We start from the raw sequence: 18,245 nt of genomic DNA on the forward strand, positions 1-18,245 counted from the left end.
CGTACACGGGACTCTCATTTCAGTGTGGCCTCTGTTTGGCCCTGGTGGTGTCAGACAGCATGGGGGATCCTGAAACCTCAAAACTGATCGGGTTAATCTAGGAGAGGAGGGAAGGGAGGGGAAAACAGACAGGCCAGCTATGTGGACCATCAGCAGTCAATCACAATTTAGAGGATCCAGAGCAGAGCTGGAGCAGGGCGAGCCGAAAATTAGGAAGGATTATCTATGAGTGTGTGTGTGTGTGGGGGGGGGGGCGAGGGGAGAGACTGGGCCAAGAGATCACATAACAGTACAGAGCCAGAAGCCGGGCCACAGCCCTCCTTCCCCCTCATCTCTCTATCAATCACTGGGGGAAACATTCAATTTAGGCTGGTGTTTCTGAGCTGGCAGCCGCCAGCATGGGAGGTAGGGAAAACAGATTGCGGGTCTGGGACTGATCAGGACTGCAGAGCTTCTCTCTGCTCTATGGCACACTTTCTGTTCTGGCCGGCCCGCTTCCTCTCTCTTTGCCTATCCTCTAACCTTCCCTTCCTCTCTATCGCTCTCTCGCTTTCCATCTCTATGTCTTTCTCACTCCGTCTCAGGAGAGAGACATTCTGAGGGCATGAAATAATCATGAGCTGGTGAAATATTTAGGGTAAAGGCACATGAATAGATGAGAGTACCAAGTGTAGGAGGGAAGTGTTAATATGATCCCGGATGTAGGGGATATGTGTGTGCGTGTTCTCGTCAGTGGCGGTTTCTAGCTTGTATGGTGGTGGTGTGCAGACGGTTTATATTATTCTTAACGATTTCGCACAAACCAGAAAAAAATGCAAACAATATGTCTGTGAAACTATATAATTCACAGTACTATGAATGAATTTTGGTTTATTTGGTAGCATTTCATAGTGTGACTGATTTTACTAATTGCATTAGTACTGTACAAAGTTAGAGGTTGCTATTTAGATTCCCCGCTGTCCCCTACCTCGGCGTCCCAGTGGGGAGACCTGAGGTCAACCTACCTCCGCCCCCTCCCCATCTCGTACTTCTGAGTGGGAGATCTTCCCAGGCAGTAGCCTGCCTAGCTCACAAAACTATAATCAGGGCTCCCACTCCAAACAGAGGTAATTGACTAGAAGTCCCACACGGTGACATGATATCATTGACGTGACGTGCAAATGAGCGATAGAAAACCGATCGCGCAAATGTCACCATTCAGAATTTTTTGGTGCGGGCGCCCCGTGCCGCCACGTGCCGCCACGTGCCGCCAGCCCTATACCTAAATCTGCCACTGGTTCTCGTTCTCTTTACCACCTCTGGCCCTGTACCTCATTGCCTATAGCCACACTCAGAGCAGAACTCATCTCCTCTCTCTCTCTCTCTCTCCTCTCTCTCTCTCTCTCTCTCTCTCTCTTCTCTCTCTCTCCTCTCTCTCTCTCTCTCTCTCTCTCTCTCCTCTCTCTTCTCTCTCTCTCTCTCTCTCTCTCTCTCTCTCTCTCTCTCTCTCTCTCTCTCTCTCTCTCTCTTCTCTCTCTCTCTCTCTCTCTCTCTCTCAAGTTTCAAAGGAATAGACACATTAAATAGTCATTATGGCTATGTACAGTGTTATAATGATGTGCAAATAGTTAAGTGCAAAAGGGGAAAACAAAAAAACATAAATATGGGTTGTATTACTAATGGTATTTGTTCGTCACTGGTGCCCTTTTCTTGTGCTGTGGATGGCGACAACTGTGGTATTTTAGCCAATAGATGTGTGGAATTCTTTGTGGGTCTGTGTAATCTGATGGATATATGTGTCTCGAGATATGGTCATACATTTTGCGAAGAGGTTGAGGAAGTGCAGCTCAGTTTCCACCAAATTTTTGTGCGGCGTGTGCACATAGCCTGTTTTCTCTTGAGAGCAAGGCTTGCATATGGTGTGCCTTTCTCAATAACAAGGCCATGCTTACTGAGTCGTTACATAGTCAAAGCTTTCCTTCATTTTGGGCAGTCACAATGGTTGGGTATTCTGCCAATGTGTGCTTTCTGTTTAGGGGCAAATAGCAGTCCAGTTTGCTCTTGTATTTTTGGTGTAAATTCTTTCCAATGTGTAAAGTAATTATCTTTTTGTTTCTCCTTATTTGATTGGGTCTAATTGCTGTCTGGGGATCTGTAGGGTCTGTTTGTAAACAGAGCCCCGGATCAGCTTGCTTAGGGACTCTTCTCTAGGTTGAAGCTGTCTATAGGTGATGGCTTTGTTAATAGAAAAGGTCTCGCTCTCTCCCTCTCCCTCTCTTCTCTCTCTCTCTCTGCTCTCCTGTCTCTCTCTCTCTCTCTCTCTCTCTCCTCTCTCCTCTCTCTCTCCTCTCTCTTACACTGCAGGAGTTCTAAAGCTCTTGATAGCATCCAATATGTCTTGGTCTGTCGACTGATAGCAGGCTCAGGGCTCTCCAGGAGGCAAGGCTTTGTAGGGACTAGGGCTGGCTGGGGTAGGGGGCGGATCACAACCCACCAAAGCCCTAAGACAGACACACACCTCGTTCGATTCCCCACATTTCCAGGCAAGCAGCATCTTAGTTGGAGCGGAGCCCTCATTTAACGTTGAAGGTTTTGATACCAGGGCACTAGCCAGGCTGCCAGTCAGTCACAATACAAAACCATTTGGAGATGGTGGCTCTCCATTGTGGTGAGAGGCAAAGCCTCCGCCATCAATTCTGGATTATAAATGGAGGGATTGGCGGTGAAAAGAGGGTTTGGAGGGGTTCCAAACCATAGTCAGATCAGTTATTTTTATAAAAACCAACAAGGCCTTGACTGAGGAGAGAATGAGTGTTGAGATTGCAGAACAGAGAACAGTTAATCTGGATTGATGTGTTCATAATTGATTTAGAACCTGTTTGCTATCTGAGAGAAAAAAATCAGGTAACAGTATGAATGAAGAAGACGTATGTACAGTACCAGTACCAGGATGTACATTACCAGTCAAATGTTTGGACACACCTACTCATTCAAGGGTTTTTATTTATTTTTACTATTTTCTACATTGTAGAATAATAGTGAAGACACTAAAACATTGAAATAACACATATGGAATCATGTAGTAACCAAAAAGTGTTAAACAAATCAAAATAGATTTATATTTAAAATTCCTCAAAGGAGCCACTTTTTGCCTTGATGACAGCTTTGTAAACTCTGGGCATTTTCTCAACCAGCTTCACCTGGAATGCTTTTCCAACAGGCTTGAAGGATTTCCCACCATATGCTGAGCACTTGTTGGCCGCTTTTCCTTCACACTGTGGTCCAACTCATCCAAACCATCTCAATTGGGTTGAGGTTGGGTGATTGTTGAGGCCAGGTCATCTGATGCAGCACTCCATCACTCTCCTTCTTGGTCAAATAGCCTTTACACAGCCTGGAGGTTGTTGGGTCATTGTCCTGTTGAAAAACAAATGATAGTCCCACTAAGCGCAAACCAGATGGGATGGCATATCGCTGCAGAATACTGTGGAAGCCATGCTGGTTAATGTGTGCCTTGAATTCTTAATAAAATCACAGACTGTGTCACCAGTAAGCACCCCCACACCATCACACCTGCATCTCTCTCTTCTTGGGGTGATTGTGGAGGCCAGGTCATCTGATGCAGCACTCCATCACTCTCCTTCTTGGTCAAATAGCCTTTACACAGCCTGGAGGTGTGTTGGGTCATTGTCCTGTTGAAAAACAAATGATAGTCCCACTAAGCGCAAACCAGATGGGATGGCATATCGCTGCAGAATACTGTGGAAGCCATGCTGGTTAAGTGTGCCTTGAATTCTAAATAAATCACAGACTGTGTCACCAGTAAAGCACCCCCACACCATCACACCTCCTCCTCCATGCTTCACAGTGGGAACCACACATGCAGAGATCATCTGTTCACATACTCTGCGTCTCACAAAGACACAGTGGTTGGAATTTTAAAAAATTGCACATTTAGACTCATCAGATCAAAGGACAGATTTCCACTGGTCTAATGTCCATTGCTCGTGTTTCTTGGCCCAAGTAAGTCTCTTACTACTGGCCTGATTCACGCAATCTCCTCTGAATAGATGATGTTGAGATGTGTCTGTTACTTGAACTCTGTGAAGCATTTATTTGGGCTAAAATGTCTGAGGTTGTAACTCTAATGAACTTATCCTCTGCAGCAGAGGTAACTCTAGGTCTTCTTTTCCTGTTGCGGTCCTCATGAGAGCCAGTTTCATCATAGCGCTTGATGGTTTTTGCGACTGCACATGAAGAAACTTTCAAAGTTATTGAAATTTTCCGAACTGACTGACCTTCATGTTTTAAAGTAATGATGGACTGTCATTTCTCTTTGGTTATTTGAGCTGTTCTTGCCATAAAATGGACTTGGTCTTTTACCAAATAGGGCTATCTTCTGTATACCACCCCTACCTTTTCAAAACACAACTGATTGGTTCAAACGCATTAAGAAGGAAATCAATTCCACAAATTAACTTTTAACAAGGCACATCTGTTAATTGAAATGCATTCCAGGTGACTACCTCATGAAGCTGGTTTAGAGAATGCCAAGAGTGTGCAAAGCTGTCATCAAGGCAAAGAGTGGCTACTTTGAAGAATCTCAAATATAAAATATATTTTGATTTGTTGAACAATGTTTTGGTTACTACATGATTCGATATGTGTTATTTCATAGTTTTGATGTCTTCACCATTATTCTACAACGTAGAAAATAGTAAAAAATAAAGAAAAACCTTGGAATGAGTAGGTGTGTCCAAACTTTTGACTGGTACTCTACATGTATTTCATTAGGGTATGGATGTACAAACAGAAAAACAAGCCCCACAATACAGATATATCCAGAGGAAAACAGGCGACCTACACAACAGCGAGACAGAGTTAACACACGCACGCCACCGTGCGACCTACCCTCATTAAGGGAACATATGTGATTTGTGCGTTGGTTTGTTTAATTGGCTGTTACCTTTAGAGGCCTAGAAGAGTGAGGACAGACCCAGTACAGACAGGACCCAGCTATAGTATTAATACGGGCCTAAAGTCCAGGAGACACACAAGGCCAGATTTACTAGGGAGGTGAGAGATTACTAATAGTTAAAGGCACAGTTTGTGAAAAGCTACTTTCTGCAGACTCTGAATAGTCATGGGGAGTATGAACTGTTCCGTTGCCTCTCCACTCCAGTTCTGCCAAAGAACAGAATGCACAGTTGCATACACACGCACACACATGCCTGCACGCATACGCACAGTGCCAGGCAGTGCTGCAACATGGCAATGGCACCCAGGTGGAGCAGTAAGTAGGCTCTCTGTCCCTGCCACATACACACACAGACAGATACAGACTCAGACACACACATACACGCTGCCCCTGTCTGCCTGCGGTAAGTTCCCTCTTGTGCGGGTCTGCTCCCATCAGATCAGGATCAGTCTAGGGCCAGATCAACTCTCTCCAGACACCTTCTATCACAACACTGTCTGTGGGGGGGGCGTTCACAGTCAACACACACACACACACACACATTCTCTGTCTAAGCAAGCAGGAGCTGATGTCCTCCACCAAAGCCTGCACCATCAAACAACCAAAATATGTAAACTACAAAGATGTGTTTAACATCACATAATACCATGTTATATTTAAGTCCATGCTGTGAATCCCTACAGGTAAAGACAAAGTGGTCACTAGTCAGTGGATGTAAGGGGAGTGAGGTAAGTTGAGACAAAGTTTTATGAAGAGGTCACCATTTCATCAAGTCTTTGACGGAAGAAACCACATGGGAAAAGTGGTAAGGTCCCCAAAAATGTTTTCATAAAGTCAGATTAATTATTGGGTTATAGGTTTCATGATGCCTGTATCTAAACCAAAGTAGATAGTTTTAAGATTGTTTTGTACTTCAATTGGGGTCTCTATAAGCTACAATATGAGGTCCTAAAACTAGCATGAAAGTGCATCCTTGTAGCTGTGTGGGCTAATTTAGCCAATTGCCACCATATCCCACAGAAATTATGATTACATTTTGACAGTTTTATGCATAATATACATAGTGTTTTTGCAATGTGTCATGCATATGAACTCAAGATAGTGAACTTTTATTGTTATACAGAGCAGACATCATCATGCCTTGTGTATACAAACATTAAAAAAGCGGGGGTCTAGCACCCCTTGAGGTTCTTGAGAGAGGAGCCAAGGGRGAGCCAAGGATGTGAGAGAAGGGAATAAGTCCATTTGAGCAGCAGCAAGGGATAAACAAATTGACTATGACACTGAAGAGGTACATTGACAAAAAAGAAAACAAATATGTATGTACCTGTGCGAAAGAGAGCCTATGACAGAGTAGAAGAGGTACACGAGTCTAAGCTTGCTAAACATATCAAGAATGGTGCGGGCCAGTTTCATGGGCTTAGTAGCATCAAATGCAGAGAACTTGCCTATGAATTGGCAAATCAAAACAACATCCCTGACCCAGTCCACTGGTCAAAAAATGTAAGGGTATGTGATATTGAACAGAGCAATCTATATCTGAATGCAGACATACGTTTAAGATACACTGAGTCCACAAAATATTAGGAACACCTTCCTAATATTGAGTTGCACCCCCTTTTGCCCTCAGAACAGCCTCAATTCGTCAGGTCAAATCAATTTTTATTTGTCACATGCTCCGAATACAGGTGTAGACCTTTACCGTGAAATGTTTACTAAGAAGCCCATAACCAACAATGCAGTTCAAGAAAGAGTTAAGAAAATATTTAATAAATAAACTAAAGTAAAAATAGTAAATAAAAAAATAAAAAAGTAACACAATAAAAATAACAAGGCTATATACAGGAGATTCCGGTACCAAGTCAATGTGTGGGGGTATAGGTTAGTAGAATTATTTTGTACATGTAGGTATGGGTAAAGTGTCTATGCATAGATAATAAACAGCGAGTAGCAGTAGTGTAAAAACAAAGGGGGGGGGGGTCAATGTAAATAGTCRYGGTGGCCATTTGATTAATTGTTCAGCAGTCTTATGGCTTGGGGGTAGAAGCTGTTAACCTCTACGGGATCTGTGTCCCTAAACCGGGGCGTTGTTGCTAACGTGCGCTAATGTGACTAGAATGACGTTGTAAGTAACAGCAAACTTTCCAGGACTTTCATAGACATGTCTTTAAGAAAGCTTAAATTCTTGTGTCCAGTTTACAGTAGCTTTTAGAGTGAAAAAAATAACATGCTATTGTTTGAGGAGAGTGCACAACATCAAAACACTTTTATCACGGCAACTGGTTTGATACATTCACCTCTGAAGGTAAATAATGTACTTACATTCAGTAATCTTGCTCTGATTTGTCATCCTGAGGGTCCCAGAGATGAAATGTAGCATAGTTTTGTTTTATAAAATCCATTTTTATATTCAAATGTAGGAACTGGGTTCTACAGTTTGAACCTCTGCTGTCTCTGGCTCCACAACCACCCCGCATGGCCATCTAGATGTGTGAAGGTTAGTGTTTTGTTCTGTAGGGAAGCTAATTATCCATCATGTATGACATTCCTGGATGTGTGTGAACAATTTTTTTATTACCATAGCATTTTTGTATGTTCTCTATAGTAATGTACTTGAAAATGTATCAATTGACCAATTCAGCACATTTGGGCAAACTCCTGGCAGACTTGTTACAAAATGTAGTGTAGTAATGTAATGCTTCACTGGATCTGTTGCCCAAACTTAAATTACACCAAGACTTCTATCTGGATATATATGGCCTTTCTCTTGCATTTCAAAAATGATGGAACAACAACAAAAAATGTAAAACACATGTTTTATCTCCTACATTATTCTCCTACATTATTCTCCTACATTAATTTCAGCGTTTCCTTTCAAATATGGTATCAAGAATATGCATATCCTTGCTTCAGGTCTGAGCTACAGGCAGTTAGATTTGTGTATGTCATTTTAGGCGGACATTTAAAAAAAGGGTTTGATCTTTGGAGCCTTTTGGTCCTAGACTTGGTGCTCTGGTACCACTTGCTGTGCGATAGCAGAGAGAACAGTCTATGACTTGGGTGACTGGAGTCTTTGACAATTTTTTGGGCCTTCCTCTGACAGCGCTTAGTATATACAGTGGGGAGAACAAGTATTTGATACACTGCCAATTTTGCAGGTTTTCCTACTTACAAAGCATGTAGAGGTCTGTAATTTTTATCATAGGTACACTTTTCAACTGTGAGAGACGGAATCTAAAACAAAAATCCAGAAAATCACATTGTATGATTTTTAAGTAATTAATTGGCAGGAAGCTTGGCCCCAGTGATGTACTGGGCCGTTCGCACTACCCTCTGTAGCGCCTTACGGTCGGATGTCGAGCAGTTGCCATACCAGGCGGTGATGCAACCGGTCAGGATGCTCTCGAGGGTGCAGCTGTAGAACTTTTTGAGGTTCTGGGGAAACATGCCAAAATATTTTCAGTCTCCTGAGGGGGAAAAGGTGTTGTCGTGCCCTCTTCATGACTTTCTTGGTGTGTTTGGACCATGATAGTTTGTTGGTGATGTGGACACCAAGGAACTTGAAACTCTCAACCCGCTCCACTGCAGCCCCATCGATGTGAGTGGGGGCATCATGCTCGGCCCTCCCTTTCCTGTAGTTCCATTTGATTTCAATCCCCTTTCGAACGCATCCCTTTTGATTTGAACGAAACTTTCCATACATTTTGCCCATGGTAGAAGAGGTCAGAAAGTGACTTTTTGAACTGAATGCCAAAACATTTAGGAGATCGAGGTGCTCAAAGTTGACCCGTTTTGCATTCACCACCATGGACAGCTTCATCACGGGAAAAGATAAACAGTTGAGCTTGATTTTATTTAAAAGCTTACAAACAAGTTTGTCAAACTATTTTCTAATTTATTGAAAAGCTTTTTATTAAATAAAAACTGTACATTTCTAACCTTCATAACGTAAATGATTAAAAAAACAATGTCATATTTTCTTCATCTTCTCAAATGTTTTAGCTTAGACATTATTTTACATCATCTGAGGTGATTGTGCAACATACTGAATACAGGGTGAGTGTCATTTCAATCATACTGTAGAAATAATTCCTAGAATGGACATATCCCTTCAGAACACTAATTAAGCTGGTACATCATTGAAATGTAATTTTAACTTACAGTTACTACCACAAAGACAGCTGCCGGTCAACCCACTGTCGAATGTCAACTTAAATGGAAATGTCTATTCTATTATCTATATTTCGATGATTTCAATAGGTTACCTGTGGAATATTAACAGTTTGATTTCAAACAACTGACATTCCAATTAAAGTCAACATTCTCTAATGTGTGAACTTCCAACCATCTTTGTGCTACCATTTGAAAGCTTACATTTAAATGTTATTCCCATTTTAGTACATTTATCAGCCAAAACATATCCACATTTTTGTATCTTTTTTTTTTTTTTTTTTACACGTTTTTAGATAATTGACGTTAAAGGTAAAACAATTATGAAGACATGGATGTATCTTGGTCATTTAGAAGGCACTTTTATCCAAATCGATTCACAGTAAGTGCATTCATCTTAAAACCTGTTGATGATAGAGGGCACTATTTTCACTTTGGGGGAAAATCGTGCCCAATTTAAACGGCCTCGTACTCAATTCTTGCTAGTACAATAGGCATATTATTATTACTATTGGATAAAAAACACTCTCTAGTTTCTAAAACCGTTTGAATTTTGTCTGTGAGTAAAAGAGAACTCATTTGGCAGCACACTTTCTGACCAGGAAGTGGAAAGTCTGAAATCGATGCTGTGTTCAAGGGCCTGCCTATAAATGGGCATGATACGTATGAATATACTTGCATGTCATACACCTTCCCCTAGATGTCAAGAGGAAGTGAGAGGAGAAATGYGGTGATTATCTTGGTCTGAGATGGAATGAATCCTCTTGGAATGACGTGTCCKKCATTTTKGGTTTTCTGGAAGGRGCGTGGAGGGACCTGTAATTGCCTTCTGAAAAMCTGTCGTTATAGGCGAATACTATCTCCGGCTTTGATTTTATTTGATACATGTCACAATATCATCGTAAAGTATGTTTTTTCAATATAGTTTTATTAGATTATTGAAATTTTTTCGGGACGTTAGGCGTGTTGCTTTGTCTGCATATGTTCAGGAAGGATAGCTTCGCGCCACTTGGCCAGTGTGCTTGCTAATTCAAGAGGGAAAAACGACGTTCTAATACCAAACAAAGACGGTTCTGGACAAAGGACCCCTTGTACAACATTCTGATGGAAGATCACCAAAAGTAGGACCCATTTTGTGATGCTATTACATATATCTGTCGAACTGTGTACTAGTAGTTTTGCGCCCAGGTTTTGGGCATCTCTCGCCATAACGTAAGCCTTATGTCGTAATGAAGATATTTTTAGAATTCTAACACTGCGATTGCATTAACTTGGAACTATAGGGGGTGCTGTTCCGCATTAGCATATTTGGGTCTCCAAATTAAACTGCCTCGTGCTAAATTCTTGATCGTACAATATGCARATTATTGTTATTATTGGATAGAAAACACTTTCTAGTTTCTATAGKKGTTGGAATTTTGTCTCTGAGTGGTACAGAACAATWTCTACAGCACTTTTCATGACAGGGGTCAGATTTCAGAAATTTTTACCCCTGATCTGGAGTCTGTTTTTAAGGCGACAGTGAATGCTATGAAGAAACCGACACTGCCTACGTCTTCCTCTGGGTGTCTGTACGTCATCCCACCGTTTTTGAATGGAATCGATTGGACAATCACAGCCATTATAAAAGACCAAAATGTATAGGGACCTCCCTTTCTCGTCGCGCGCCTGAAGCGTGAAGACATCGGACTTGCCTCGTTCCAAATCGTTGTCTAACCAGCAATATTTCTCCGGTCATGTTTTCAGTCGTTATAGTTGTTAAAAACATCATAATGTAGTTAATTTGAACCGTTTTATAGCAATTTATATCCGTTTAGTGCGATTTGAGGAATTTCTTTGTTGTGCACTCTGAAACTTTGGACACGTTTTGTGGTCCCGTTCGATCGTTAGTGGATATTTCGAAGGACAGAGGACTCTATCGACCAAAGAAGATTACAACATAGAAAGGATACATTGCCCAAGAATCTGATGGAGAAACAGCTCAAAGTAAGCAATATTAATATGATAATCGTTGTTTGTCGAAATATTTTAAACGCATATTCGCCATTTTGTTTTGTTATCGCGTCACTTGGCGAACCCTGTATTGAAAAGTAAGGATAATTTAAAAAAATGTAAGTCAGCGGTTTGCATTAAGAACTAATTTGTCTTTCGATTCCTGTCAACCCTGTATTTTTTAGTCAAGTATATGATTAGCTTTCAATTAACTAAGATCATCTGATAGATGACGTCAGACATATTGAGGCTTGATTTCTAGTATTTTATTGTGTAACACGGTTTTGTATGGCTAATATGCACCTTTTCGAACAAACTGTATATGTATGTTGTAAAATGATGTTACAGAGTGTATCGGAAGAATTCTGAGAAGGTTAGTGAAAAAATTAATATATTTTGGCGGTGATTACGTTATAGCGCTCTTTGGCTGGAATCGATGCTCTGGTAAGTTTGCACATGTGTATGCTAACTTATCGATTTATTGTGTTTTCGCTGAAAAACGCTTAGAAAATCTGAAATATGGTCTGAAATCACAAGAACTGGGTCTTTCCTTGCTATGCTTTGTCTATTTTTATGAAATGTTTTATGATGAGTAAATTGGTCATACACGTTGCTCTATCTAGTAATTCTAGTCGATTTGTGATGGTCGGTGCAATTGTAAACTGTGATTTCTACCTGAAATATGCACTTTTTTCTAACAAAACCTATCCTATACCATAATATGTTATCAGACTGTCATCTGAAGAGGTTTTTTTCTTGGTTAGTGGCTATCAATATCTTAGTTACCGAATTGGTGATAGCACCTGAAGGAGTAAGAAACTGATGGAGTTAGAAAAGTGGTGTATTTTGCTAACGTGTTTAGCTAATAGATTTACATATTTTGTCTTCCCTGTAAAAACATTTTTAAAAATCTGAAATGGTGGCTTTATTCACAAGATCTGTATCTTTCATCTGGTGTCTTGGACTTGTGATTTAATGATATTTAGATGCTACTATTTCTTGTGAAGCTATGCTAGTATGCTAATCAGTGTGTGGGGGTGGGGGGTGCTCCCGGATCCGGGTTTCTGAGGCAGTAGAGGTTAAGAACTAATGAATCTATGTTCCTATACAACATGTATTTTTTGTAATGTTTTGAGATAGCTATTTGGGTCAGAATAGGTGAGAGTCTAAATAGAAATATCCGCACATTCTGGAAAAAGATGCTACGTTAGCATAAATGGATAACCACTGATTTCAGCTCTAAATATGCACATTTTCGAACAAAACATAGTGTAATGTAATACACTGATGTTATGGACTGTCATCTGAGGAAGGTTATGAGGTTAGTGAAATTATTAATATTATTTTGCGTGGTTTATTCGCTAACGCTAACGTGCCCTATTGCTGTAACTGCTGAACTGCCTTGATGAAATGAATGCGGTTGTTTGTGGTGTAGGCTATTGTAGTAAGCTTAAATAATGCTATACTTGTTTTGTCGCTGTAAAAACACTTAAAAAATCGGAAATATTGGGCTGGATTCCAGCAAGACGTTGTCTTTAATTTGCTGTACCCACATCGATTTTTCAGAAATGTTTAATGATATTGTAGGTATTTCCACGTTGGTCTCTATATTACTCTGGCTGCTTCGGTGCTATTCTTGACGGTAGCTGTGATGGTAGCAGCCAATGTAAAACTGATTTTTTAGTACTGTCAAATATGACAATTTTTTCGAACAAAAAATATTTATTGTGTAACATGTTAAGGACTGTCATCTGATGTACCGTTTGTTTCCTTGGTTTTATTGTTGTTGGGTTCTTGGTTAGTTTTGTTTTTTGGTTCGTGATGTACCTCTGCCTGTGGAAAAATTGCTTCTTTTTTGTATTTGGTGGTGAGCTAACATAAATATATGTGGTGTTTTCGCTGTAAAACATTTTAAAAATCGGACATGTTGACTGGATTCACAAGATGTGTATCTTTCATTTGCTGTATTGGACTTGTTAATGTGTGAAAGTTAAATATTTCTAAAAAATATTTTTTGAATTTCGCGCTCTGCCTTTTCAGTGGAATGTGGGAGGAGTTCCGCTAGCGGAACGCCTGGGCTGTAAAGGTTAAGATACTGTAGCTAGTTGAGACAACCACATATCACAATCGTAGTAAGTACCATTTTTCCTCAATACAGAAGTTATCGGCAAAGTCAGTGCCAGTAGGAAAAGACAGGGTGCAAGTTTTATTTTTGGGCACCTCTATCTCCTAAATGTTTTGGTATTCAGGTCCAAAASGTTCGTTTCTGAACACTTCTACCATGGGAAAATATGTATACTGTAGGTTTCGTTCAAATCTAAAGGGGTGATGTCAAAACAAATTTGAAATCAAATGGAACGACCCTAGTCCCTAAAATGACTAAACCTAAACTAAAGTTGTCCAGAATTTTAGTCGACTGACAATAACAAACTAAGAATGATGGAATTACTAAAATGTGACTAAAATGCTAACCACACCGCTCGCATCGTGTACGCGAGCATTGCTAAATAAATGTACACCTACATGTTATTCAATCATTGCACACACACTGCTCGCGGGCGTCAGCGAGTGTCTGCGTGGCCAGGCGCTAAAATATGAATTGGTTCTATTTGTGACGCTCGACGCGCTGCATGTCCGGCCTCTCCCATCTCCTCATTGTTTTTTAGGAGCATATACCCACGTGGGTGATTGAAAGATGAACTTAGGTCCACACTCCGGTAGGTTGTAGTAATGCTATAAAGTTGGTTGCCAACCTCCATATGAAGTCCAAAGAAGAAAAAGAAGCCTTAAGGAAGGAGGAGAGATGACGAGAAACAGATTTGATTGATCGTTTTATCTGTGGTTAATTGTCGGAGTTGAGGACCTTGTGCATTTCAGGTAAAATAACAACCCAATGTTAATAGCTAGCTAGATTGCCATAAATGTTCAATGCTTTTTGACCTGTCCCCAAATTAATAACCTGTGTGTCCTGATTGCTTCTGGTGTGGGTGAACAAAATCAACGTGCGCACGATGGTGTGCGTCCGGTTTGGTCAGCATGTAAGACTAAAATGTATTTTAGTCATAAAGACTAACTCTAAAATAGCTGCCAAAATTAACACTGATGTAATGTATCCAGATAGTCATGTCCAGTGAGTCTGATGTTATACTTATCTGGACATTAATGTGTTCATTGATCAAATCAAAATTGTATTCGTCACATTCTTCGTAACAGTGAAATGCATACTCACGGCTCTCCCCAACAATGCAGAGAGAAAGAAAATAGGGAAATAATAGAAAATTAAAACATGTAATTACTATATTACTGTATTACTGTATTACTATTAAAGTAATAATAGATACACAATGAGTAACAATAACTTGGCTATATACAAGGGGTACCAGTATCGAGTCGACGTGCATGGGTACGAGGTAATTGAGGTAGATATGTACATATAACTAGGAATAAAGTGACAGATACTAAACAGTAGCAACCCAAAAAGTTTGTTTAAAAAGGTTCAATGCAGATACTGTAGTCCGGGTAGCTATTTCGTTAACTATTTAACTAACTATTTAGCAGTCTTTATGGCTTGGGGGTAGAAGCTGTTCAGGGTCCTGTTGGTTCCAGATTTGGTGCATCAGTACCACTTGCCCTGCAGTAGCAGAGAAAACAGTCTATGACTTGGGTGGCTGGAGTCTGACAATTTTTAGGACCTTCCTCCGACACCACCTGGTATAGAGGTCCTGGATGGCAGGGTGCTCAGTGATGCAGCCAGTCAAGATGCTCTCAATGGTGCAACTGTATAACTTCGAGAATCTGAGGGCCCATGCCAAATCATTTCAGTCTCCTGAGGGGGAAGAGGCGTTGTCGTTCCCGCTTCATGAATGTGTTGGTGTGTTTGGACCATGATAGATCCGTAGTGATGTAGACACCGAGGAACTTGAAGCTCTAGACACGCTCCACTACAGCCCCGTCAATGTGAATGTGGACATGCTCAGCCCTCCGTTTCCTGTAGTCCACGATCAGCTCCATTGTCTTGCTGACGTTGAGGGATAGGTTGTTGTCCTGGCACCACACTGCCAGGTCTCTGACCTCCTCCCTATAGGCTGTCTCATCATCGTTGGTGATCAGGTCTACTACCATCGGGTTGTCGTCAAATTTAATGTTGAGGGTCAGCGTGGCGGATGGGTTGTTGCCTACCCTCCCCACCTMGGGGCATCCTGTCAGGAAGTCCAGCATCCAGTTTCAGAGGGAGGTGTTCAATCCAAGGGTCCTTATATTAGTGATGAGCTTGGAAGGCACTATGGTGTTGAACGCTGAGCTGTAGTCAATGAACAGCATTCTCACGTAGGTGTTCCTTTTGTCCAAGTGGGAAAGGGCAGTGTGGACTGCAATAGAGATTGCGTCATCTGTGGATCTGTTGGGGCGGTATGCAAATTGGAGTGGGTCCAGGGTGTCTGAGATGTTGGAGTTGATGTAAGTCATGACCAGCCTTTCAAAGCCTTTCATGGCTACAGATGTGAGTGCTACGGGGCGATAGTCATTTAGACAGGTTACCTTGTCGTTCTTGGGCACAGGGACTATGGTGATCTGCTTGAAACATGTAGGTATTACAGACTGGGTCAGGGAGAGGTTGAAAATGTCAGTGAAGACACTTGCCAGCTGATCAGTGCATGCTCTGAGTATGCGTCCTGGTAATCCGTCTGGGAATTTGAACCTGTTTAAAGGTCTTACTCACGTCAGCTACGGAGAGCGTGATTACACAGTCGTCCGGAACAGCTGGTGCTCTCACGCATGGTTCAGTGTTGCTTCCCTCGAAGAGAGCATAGAAGGCATTTAGCTCATATGGTAGGCTCAAGTCACTGGGCAACTTGCGGCTGGGTTTCCCTTTGTAATTCGTGATAGTTTGCAAATAAATAAATATGAATACATTGATTCATAAGACATTAGTATAACAAGGTGAGCACCCACCCACCCACACACACACACACACACACACACACACACACACACACACACACACACACACCCTCCCACCTTCTCTGTGCTGTAGATCCCATTACACCAGCAGGCAGCAGAAGTAAGTTCCAATGGCAGCAGAAGTATGTATTGATCTGTTAGATTTGGCTCAATCTGGGACTGAACTTTATCACAAACACTGTTCAACTCTGAACAAAACCTCTGATGTGACAAAAGAGAGAACAGACTGAGTATTGAGCTATTTCCAGTGTGATCTCCTATTCATTTCAATTTCTAATTCACAATGCCTTTGTTTTCTCTCAATCTTGCTTCCATTCTATTCCACTTATTTGCATTCTGTCTGTGATTATAAGTGATTTCACATGCCCCCTCTTCTGAAAATGTCATCCATAATTCTCTGTGGTTGCAGGCTGAAAATGGAGTGTCCACTGACCCATTTGCACCAGATACAAAGAAACAGACAACACATCTGATTATAGCGACTAGACCTCATGTCTGTATATGTCTCTCTCTGTGTCTGTCTCTCTCGCATGTGTGGTCAAACCCACCCCCTCTTCCAGCTCCATCCTTCAGTCCCCAACACTATAGTAATYAAGGGAGGYATGGAGGGAGGAAGGGAGAGGAATACATATCCCTCTGCCTTATAACACGCTATTCCTGGACACATAAACAAATATACCACACACACACACAGGACAGACAAACATACACACACTAGAGTAAAGTGGGAGTCAGCTATACCACCCAAACAACTACCTCTCAACTTGCTCTCAACAGCACCTGGGTGCAGGTGACAGGGAATAGACAGTGGAGGGTGTGTGTGTGTGTGTGTGTGTGTGTGTGTGTGTGTGTGTGTGTGTGTGTGTTGTGTTGTGTGTGTGTGTGTGTTGTGTTGTGTGTGTGTGTGTGTGTGTGTGTGTGTGTGTGTGTGTGTGTGTGTGTGTGTGTGTGTGGTGTGGTGTGTGTTGGTGTGTGTGTTGTGTGTGTGCGCGCGCATGTGTGTGTGTGCGGCATGTGTGACTGCATATGTGTGTGTGTTAGAAGGAATCTCTTTAAGCACCATAACTGTTCCATGTCACTGTCCCTCTCAGTGCAGTCTCTGACCTTGTTACTGAGCAGTATTCAGATAGAGAGGTGTCACTTACCGGATGCCTGCCCTGAGGGTACATGGTCCCAGGAGAGGAGATGCTCACGGTCTGTTTGATGGCCAGGTCAGAGCCCGTCCCCTGGCCCTCCACTCCTCTACCCTCAACCAGGAACACAGCTTAGTCCAGATCTCTCCCCCTGCTCTGGTCTGGGCTCAGGCAAGGCTGGAAAGAGTAGTCCTCACTCTTGCCCAGTCCTGCTTTTTTCTCTTCTTTCTGTTCCTCTCTGTCTTTCCAACACGGGAACCTGTCGACACAGCTGGGAGAGCTCAGTCCGTCAGTGCATCCTACAAGTCTCACGGTAAAACGGATCCCCGAACTCCTTTTCCTTCTTTCCGTCTCCTCGGTGTAACCAAAGTCACACTCTCGTTTCCCTCTGACTCTCTCGCTCTGTGATCAGTTAGAGTCCACGCGCACTGACATGGCAGTGAAACTCGAGCGTTACACCTAAGTACCCCCCCTTCCCTGTTCCTTCACCAACAAGATACAAACACTACACTCCTCCATCCAAATACACCAACAATCTACAGTAACTCCCCTCTTCTTCTTATAGGAGAGCACAGAACCCGAAACTGAAGGGTTGGCTTGTCAGTTGGAATAGAAAAGAAAAAGAAGAGGGAGAAAAAACAGTGAGAGAGAGAGCTTTGTTTTTAATCTAAATCTGAAGGGAAAAAAACACAGGAAAGCAGGAAAGAACAGCAGGTCACTAGAAGATCCAGCAGGCTTTTCAGCAGCGAGCCCTAGACTGTAATATATTGTGCCTGTTGGCTTCAACACAAACACAACAGCATGCTAAAGCTCTACTTAAGGTGGAGCGGCCGAGATAGAGACACAGACACTGAGATAGCTAGAGATACCCTTTCAATTGTGGTCAGATGGACAAAGCAATCAGCCATGCACAAAGGGACAGGCACAGAGACACACATCCTCACATACTATCGTTACAAATATGAGTGCACACACATAAATAAAACACTTAGACAAACACAAAAACGCACACAAATACAGATAATTAGTCATTC

At 41.9% G+C, this 18,245-nt stretch overlaps 1 protein-coding gene across 1 annotated transcript in view; it reads right to left on the reverse strand.

Moving 5' to 3' along the window:
* tle2b (TLE family member 2, transcriptional corepressor b) overlaps positions 1-17,960 on the reverse strand; it is a 96,337-nt gene extending 78,377 nt beyond the window's left edge. Inside the window, 1 exon segment of the mRNA XM_070447552.1 lies at positions 17,224-17,960. Within this exon segment, the coding sequence (XP_070303653.1) occupies positions 17,224-17,247 (24 nt within the window). The 5' untranslated portion in view covers positions 17,248-17,960.
* Between the last annotated feature and the right edge of the window lie 285 nt (positions 17,961-18,245).

This window comes from Salvelinus sp. IW2-2015, linkage group LG16 (genome assembly GCF_002910315.2).
Source record: "Salvelinus sp. IW2-2015 linkage group LG16, ASM291031v2, whole genome shotgun sequence".
In the NCBI taxonomy this organism is placed as follows: Eukaryota; Metazoa; Chordata; class Actinopteri; order Salmoniformes; family Salmonidae; genus Salvelinus; species Salvelinus sp. IW2-2015.